The following is an 8,627-nucleotide window of genomic DNA, read 5'->3' on the forward strand; positions in this document are numbered from 1 at the left end:
ACTGAATCAAATATGAAAACTGCCAATGTACGTTCAACGATATTTATAGAAGAAGTAGTATCTAATAATTCTTCCATATATGGGAACATAATTAGACATATCTTATTCTAGTCTCAGATGTACTTAAAATTCATTGCCATAAGTTATTTAAAGACCAATAATTAATATATCATTTGCGTAAATTTCAAGTCAAACCTAATAATATTAAAACTAAGAATATTAACGTAACATTTTAATAATAGTACTTTGGCATCTTGTAATGTTTACCTGCATTTTTTATACAAATTTAGAACTGAATTTTTGCAAATTTATTCGATCTAAAAGTTTTAAAGTATGTTTATCAGGGTACAATATCCTAGGTGCCTCTATAAATATTATTCTGATGCCACAGAATAATTTTGCTATTGAAAATGTTCTTCCTTTTTTTAAACATGTGCTATTTTTATCACGTATTACAAAATTTTATAAGAATGAAGGTTCACGACAGGAAATTTATTCCCATTCCGTCCATACAGTACGATAATTTTAACCTTTTATTGTAGTTTTTATGTATTAGTTATTAATTAATTTATTGTAATATCATACTGTTATTTTAAATATATATAATATATTCGGATTGCCAAGCATATGCTTATGATCCGTATAATGGAAAGCACTTTCAGAGTATAGTATAATGGTAAGAATAATGCTATCTTTAGTCTCGTCCCGAGACCAAAGAGAATCACCAAACAAAAGCATTGTAGAGATATGCTTCTGATTGTTTGATAGATGAGTTACTGAAATCCAACACAGCATAGAACGTAGAAAGTGGTATATTGTTATAAAAAAAAGTACCAAAAATAACACACATAGTTGGCAAAGAATGGATTGTGTCTATTCTTTGTGGATAAGAATATAGACATCTAATCCAGCCAAAATATTTAGCTGGCTCAATTGAGCCATCCTGCTTGCGGATCATAGAAAATTAAAATATTTGTAAACCATTATTTATTGCAACTTTAGAAAAATTCAATAAAAAAGATAGAACATTTTATTATGTTCGTATTTTAGTGCTTACAATTAATTATCGCAAAATTTTACAACTGCTCAATCATGAAGATTATTATAAATCGTTTTAGCATTAGTCTATAATGTGTAATAATTTTCTTAAATCTTATATTTTAAGAAGTATAAGTTACCATTGTTCCAATTTAACATTATCACGAACGAGGTGACGAAATAAAAAAAATTTGGTCATTCGAACCGACAAATTACATTGAAAGAAAGAGCTTATATGATGCTAGTCATGAAAAATAATGTTATTTCCTTTAATATTATATATATAATTATACGATGCGTTAATTGATGTTCACTTTTGTAGAGATACATATACGTATATATGTAATAAACTACTACAAAATTAATATTTTTAGTTTTTCAAATAATATTTGTTAAACACCTCTAAACATTCTACAAAAAATTAAATATCGTTAAAAAATATAAATATTACTCACGTAAATATCGGGAAATGTGAACTGATACACTTATTTTATTTATTAATTTACCACTTTTAAGAAACAACGACACAATCTCACAAAAGATTCACCACTTTTTAACAATAATTTAAATTTCATTACGCGCCAAAACTCGAATCATTTAAAATTGTGCAAGAGTAATGTGATTGGTCACATTAAAAAAAAGTCGGTTAATATGGCTTTACTTTCGTTTACAATGATTCCATTAATTTATTATTATTATAACTACATATTAGGAAATGAAGTTATATGCAAATTTAATATTTATTAAGGTTTGACGTGTTACGTCTCAACTCCTAAAAATGTGTGGATGTACGCAACGAGAAAAGGCAGTTTTGCCCCATATATTACAGACGGATATAACTTAAAAATGAAAAATGCAGCTTAGTTTAAAATCATATTTCTAAACTTTGTTAGCGTTAAGTACTGATTGAAACATTATTTATCTCTATTAATTCTACTTTAGTATTATAAAAAAAAAACGCTTTGCATGTAAAGGAACCTTTAACAATTTATTCTTACACATTTTGCGTATTGCCTTAATAGAGTGTATTAATGCTTCTTCAGTCAGCCAATCAAATGACAGAAACATGAAATTTAAACTGAAACTAAAAGTCTGACTTTTTCAAATGGCAGTTACGATATATGAGTGTCAACCGTATTGTGATGTGAATAAATGACGTAAATGTTAATTAAAAAGATAATTAATGATAGGATAATATTATTACCCGTTTCATAACTGGAAGGAAACATTAAATAAAAATGTCGGACAGTATAAAAGTTGCCATTAAAGTGAGACCCTTGATTAAACGTGAAAAAGACGAAAATTTGCCGATACAATGGACAGTTCAAGGGAACTCTATTATTTCTACAGATTCGGAGATGAAACGGCGTGGCGATGGAGGATTTTGCTTTGGTATGCTTCTAAATTATTCAAGACAAAATTTATATGTACATGTTCAAATTATTCTTTTGTAATGTTATTTTTTTATTACCAATGAACTTTGTTTTACGGTTGTATTTTTTTAATTATATTTTTGCAGATCATATTTTCGACGTAAATACAACTAACTTAGATGTATTTGATACTATTGTAAAACCTATTGTAAATGCTGGTGTAAATGGCTTTAATGGTACAGTGTTTGCTTATGGTCAAACAAGTTCTGGTAAAACATATACTATGATGGGTACTGCAGAAGAACCAGGAATTATACCTCTTGCTATAGAATATATGTTTGATGCTATTACTAATACTATTGGACGTGAATTTTTATTGAGGTTTATATATATATATATATTATTTTTAACAACAAAACATATAATGATGTTCTGATTATGTTCATGTATGAAAAATAATTGATATTTTCTAGAGTATCCTATTTAGAAATTTATAATGAAAAAGTTAATGATCTTCTGAATAAAAGTGGGATTGATTTAAAGATAAAAGAAGATGGTAGTGGACAGGTGATTCTAAAATGTAAAGAAGAAATCACAAACTGTCCTGAGAATGTGCTATCTATAATGAAAAAGGGGGATAAAAACAGGAGAATAGGAGAAACTAATATGAATGAGCGTAGCAGCAGAAGTCACACTATATTTAGAATTGTAAGTTCATATTAAAGTACAATATGTTGAAATATAACATCTCACCATAAATTTTCCACTTAGACAATTGAAAGCAGAGAAGCTGGAGGAGATTCTGATGGTGCTATCCAAGTATCACAATTAAATTTAGTAGATCTTGCTGGTTCTGAAAGAGCACGACAAACAGGAGCTACTGGAGAAAGATTTAAAGAGGGAAGGCATATTAATATGTCTTTGTCCACATTAGGTTTAGTAATTATGCAATTAAGTGAAGCACAGGATGGCCAAAAACATGTTAATTTTCGCGACAGTAAATTAACAAGATTACTCCAGACATCACTAGGTGGTAATGCCATGACAGCAATAATATGTGCTGTGACTCCTGCTGCCTTAGAGGAAACTCAATGTTCCTTATCGTTTGCATCTCGCGCTAAAAGTGTGAAAACCAAACCACAAGTTAATGAAGTTATGTCTGATGCAGCACTTTTAAAACGTTATGCAAAACAATTAACTAGGCTTCAAGCAGAGTTACAGAAAATAAAAACTGAGAATAGGGTTGCAGAAGTTGAAGAAATGGAATCTAAATTGCAAGAAAAAGAGCGTACTAATCAGTTGTTAGAAGAACGCATAGAATTACTAAAAACTCGTATTGTTTCCGGAGATAATACAGCTCATGAAGAATCGCTTAAGTGCAAATCCAAAAGAAGACAGACATGGGGGGGTCCTGGAATGTTTAATCAACATTTGCCCGTTTTCCATAGCAAACCTAATCTTCCAACAATAAAAGAAGTATCGTTTGAAAAGCCGCATAGGAAAAGCATAATTCAATCTATCGATATAATGAATCAAACATTTCAAACGGCTTTTACTGATTTTGAATTAGAACTGTTCGAAAGCGAAAGAGCTCGTGAAACTGCACAAAATATAAGCGATAGCGACGAAGAAACATTTATAACGAAACGTAAAAATCGTGTTACATTTAAAGATGACGTGTTAACCATTAAATGTAGGAACAATAGTTTTGATTTAACACCAGAAAAATGTGAAACATCAACACAAACAGCAAATTATCAAATGTCTCCCTCTACACCAAAGCATGTTCTACGGCGATGTATTACAGATTTAACAAGAGAGTTTTTAGAACTTCGCGAATTTACAACTCTAGAAAAACAGCTAATATGTCAAAAGAATTGTTCTTCTGGATCTGAAGATGGGCAATATCTGCAAGACCTAACAGAAATTGAAGCAAAATTAGCTCCAGAATGTCATAACATAGAATATACTTCGGAAGTAAAAGACCAGCTTGCAAGTCTTGATCTTTTAGAAGAAAAAAATATAGACCATATAATCACTGAACTGTGCATCAAATTAAACCAAGTTGAAAAGCAAAACGTTTCGGAAAAAGAAGCAAATTACAAAATAACGAAAGAATTATCAGAACTGGAGAAACAAATCGGAAATATTACATCCGAAAAAAATGAATTTGAATACATTAGTCATGAATTACGCGCAGAATTGAAGAAAAAAACAGTGGAGCTGGAATTGAAAACGATGTCGGAAGAAAGTATAAGAGAAGAAGAAATGAAAAAAGTTTTGGAATTAGAGAAGCAAATTGAAAATATTACTTTAGAAAAAAATAAATTTGAACACATCAACGCTGAATTGTCAAAAAAGATTACACAATTGCAAAAACAAATTGAATATGTTGTTTCTGAAAGAAATGAATTTGAACACATGCGTCAAGAATTGCGTGCGGAATTAAATAAAAAATCTTTAGAATTAGAGGAACTGAAGAATAATTTAGAAGATGGAAATACTAAAATAGTAAACGAGAAGATAAGAGAATTGGAGGTACAAATTGAAAATATTATATTGGAAAAAAACAGTTGTGAACATATGAACGCGGACTTACGCGCCGAATTAAATCGAGTATCCTCAGAATTTGAATTAAAAATTGCTTCGGAACAAACAGAGAAACAAAGCGCAGTAGAAAAAGTTTTCGAATTAGAAAAACATATCGAACAAATTATTTGGGAGAAAAATGAGAAAGAACGCGTCAATATCGAACTAAAGGCTGAGTTAGAGAAACAAATCGCAGACTCCGAATGCAAAATTGAATGTGAGCAAACTGTAAGCCAAAAAGCGATGAGAAAAGTTTCAGAACTAGAAGAGGAAATTGATAATATTACTGCAGAGAAAAGTGAGCTTGACCGTGCGAATAATGAATTACGTATTGGGATGGATCGAAAAGCTTCTGAGCTGATAGAGAAGATAACGTTAGAAGAAATGGAGAATCAGAAAACAAGGGAAAAGATTTCTCAACTGGAACTACGAATTGAAGACGTAACATCCGAAAAAAATGAATACGAACGTGTTAATGCCGAATTACGCGTTGAATTGAATAAAAAGATTTCTGAAATGGATTCGATTGTAATATCGAACGAAGTTAACACTCACAAAATGATGGAAAAAATTACTGAGCTTGAACAACAGATTATGAGTGTAGTATCAGAGAAGAATGAGCTTGAACGTATTAGCGATGAATTGCGTGCTGAGTTGAGCCAAAAAATTTCTGGGTTGGAAGTGAAAGCAACAGAACAAAGTGAAAATGAAAAAGCCATGGAAAAGATTACTGAACTTGAAAATCAAATTACAAGCATGACATCTCAGATAAACGAACTTGAATATGTTAATAAGTAAAATAGGAATGATCACCGAGCTAGAAGTTGAAATGGAAAATATAATGTCTACCAAAGGTGAATTCGAATGTGCTGTTACTGAATTGCGTGCCGAGTTAGATAAAAAGACTTCTGAATTAACGTTGGAGCAAACTGAAAGACGAAAAGCAATGGAAAAAATGTCTGAGTTAAATGAGAAAATTGAAAGTATCACGTCTGAACGAAATGAATTTGAACAGCTTAATAATCGATTAAACGTTGAATTAAACGAGAAGATATCTGAATTTCAATTAAAAATTACGTCGGAACAAACCACGAATGTAGAAGCGACGAGAAAAATTTCCGATTTAGAAAAGCAAATCGAAAGCATTGCCTCGGAGAAGAACGATCTGGAATATAGCGAATCCAATGAAAAAGATTTAGAATTAGAATCGAGAAGCAAGTTGGATAATAAAGTGGAAGATTACACAAAGGATTTACAAGATGTTATAACAAATCTTCAAACTGAAAATCAAGATTTGAGAGATCAATTGGGAAGTCAATCTGTTCTGCCTCATTCAAGGATCAATGAAAGCATCACGGATACTTCAAATTTAATCATGAATATGGAAGCAGAGAAAAGCCAATTGGCAGAAACACTCCAGCTAAAAAGTCACGAGCTGGAAGACATAAAGAGCGATGTTCGAAGTCTCAAAACGGATATACAAAAATTGCAAGAAACCATCTGTTTGTTAACAACAGAAAATATGGAAATGGCTACTAAATTAACCACAGAGCAAGAAAACGTGAAACAGACGCAATATAGTCTTCAGAAAACCATCGATGAACTGTACATGCGTATCTCCGAAGTTACGAACGAAAAAATTAGTTTAGAAAGTGATTTAACGGATTTGAACGATCAACTGGAGTCTATGCGTTCTAAAATATCAGCGACGAATGACGAAGAACAGTTGTTCACATCGTATCAATGTAAAATTGATAAATTAACAGCAGAGAACATCGAATTAACAGCCTTCATTACTGAGAAAACTAAGGAACTTGAGAATATCAAAGAAAGTAAATCGCTTTTATACGAACACGAATGTATTTACAAAGAAAAAGTAGCTAATCTTACGGAAAAGAACGAGAGTTTGTTATCGGAAAATAACGAGCTTTCTACAGACTTGATAGATAAAATAGAAGAAAACGATATGTTAAAAGAGCAATGCAATATATTCAAAAACAAGATAGAACAGTCGCTGGCGATGAATGAGAATATCACTGAAACTGGTGTGGAATATTTGAAGATAGAAAACAATACCTTGAAAGCAGAAAATACCGAATTAAAAATGAAAGTAACAATACTGTCTGAAGAGAATGCGAAATTTTCTAGCAATCTGTTAGAGACTATGGAAAATCTTGATTCTTCTCGCAATGAAATGTCGTATAACAATACATTACATTTATCGACGATATTTAACGATAGCGCAGAGGCCGGTACAGCTGAACAAAGAATATCAGAAGAAGAAACCCGGAAGTCACTAACGTGCAGAGTTATGGCGTTGCAGAGCAAGATTGATCATCTGTCACACTTAAATAAAAAGCTTAGCGATTTGAAACTAACTTCTTGCAGTCAGTGTGCGCATTTGAGAAACTTGAACGAAAGTCGCAGAGTTTTCAAGCTTGAAGCTAAAATCTTAAATAAAAAACTGGAGGATCTACAGAGGAAGTTCGATCGCAAGTGCGCGGATACCGAGATTCTGAAGAATAAAGTTAATCAAGAGTTAAATTGGAGCGAACTTGATGTGTCGTCGAATGTTAGTTTCGTAGATGAGATGAATGTGAGCTTCGTCGAAGAAAAGATTCAGAGTTTGAATAATGAACTTCAAACTTTGAAAGCTGATCATGACAAATTGTCGATTCAGTATGAGGATAAATGTAACGAATTAGAAAAACTCCAAAATGATGTGATTGCAAATGCACCTCGTACCGATGGTGATTCTACGCCAAGAAAAAGTTCGAACAAAAATACTAGGATAGATCAAATTCAAAATTATATCGATGAATTGAGGAGTAACATGGACGAACTGAAGAAAGGTAGTATGAACTTTACCGATATGCTTAATCAATTTAGAACTGAGAAAGCGAATTTATTAAGTGAAATAAACACCCTAAAAGATATTAACGAAGAATTGCAACAAAAAGTATCGGATAACGAAAGCACAGCAGTAAAGAAGGTACAAATTCTTGAGACTGAATTAGCCAATATGGGTAGAGAAATGGAACAATTTTCAATGCGAGAAAAAGAACTGGAAAGTCAGAGACTGATGTTAGAAGTAGAACTAGAGAGTTTAAAAGTTGAAGAACAAAGTAAAACTGCCTTAATTAGTCAATTAAACGAGCGTATTTACTCTTTGGTGAATGAGTTAGATTTAGTTGCAAGTCAGAAAAATGACTTAACTAGTTCGAGTACGATTGAATACGAGAAAAAATTACAGTATCTAAAGGAACAATGCGAGAAATTAGAAAAAGAAACAATGCAAAGTAGAGAATTGGAACAGCATAGTATATCAAAGATCAAAGAGTTGGAAACATACATAAACGATTTGCAAAGAAATACAACAAATCAAGAAAACTTTTCTAGAGAGCTTCAAGAGAATAGTAATCATGCGGGAAAGCTTTTGCAAGAAAGGGAGCAAGAAAAATTGTCGCTTATACAAAAAATACAAGCAGCTGAAAATGAAGCAGTTGAACTTAAATATAATTTAGAGATAAAATATAGAAATGAATTTGATTCAATGTTCCAGCAATATCAACAGCATATAAAAGAATCAGAAAATAATTTGCAAAAATTGAACGAAAGATTAAAAAC

The 8,627-nt window shown here is 31.5% G+C and overlaps 1 protein-coding gene across 1 annotated transcript in view; it reads left to right on the forward strand.

Annotated features, from left to right (window-relative positions):
- Positions 1 to 2,276: 2,276 nt before the first annotated feature.
- The window catches only part of LOC108579317 (kinesin-related protein 4-like), a 9,757-nt gene continuing 3,406 nt past the window's right edge, over positions 2,277 to 8,627 (forward strand). The window contains 5 exon segments of the mRNA XM_017942823.1: positions 2,277 to 2,430; positions 2,558 to 2,792; positions 2,885 to 3,119; positions 3,183 to 5,794; positions 5,796 to 8,625. Coding sequence (XP_017798312.1) covers positions 2,277 to 2,430; positions 2,558 to 2,792; positions 2,885 to 3,119; positions 3,183 to 5,794; positions 5,796 to 8,625 — 6,066 coding nt within the window.

Source organism: Habropoda laboriosa, unplaced genomic scaffold (genome assembly GCF_001263275.1).
Source record: "Habropoda laboriosa isolate 0110345459 unplaced genomic scaffold, ASM126327v1 scaffold76, whole genome shotgun sequence".
NCBI classification, from domain to species: domain Eukaryota; kingdom Metazoa; phylum Arthropoda; class Insecta; order Hymenoptera; family Apidae; genus Habropoda; species Habropoda laboriosa.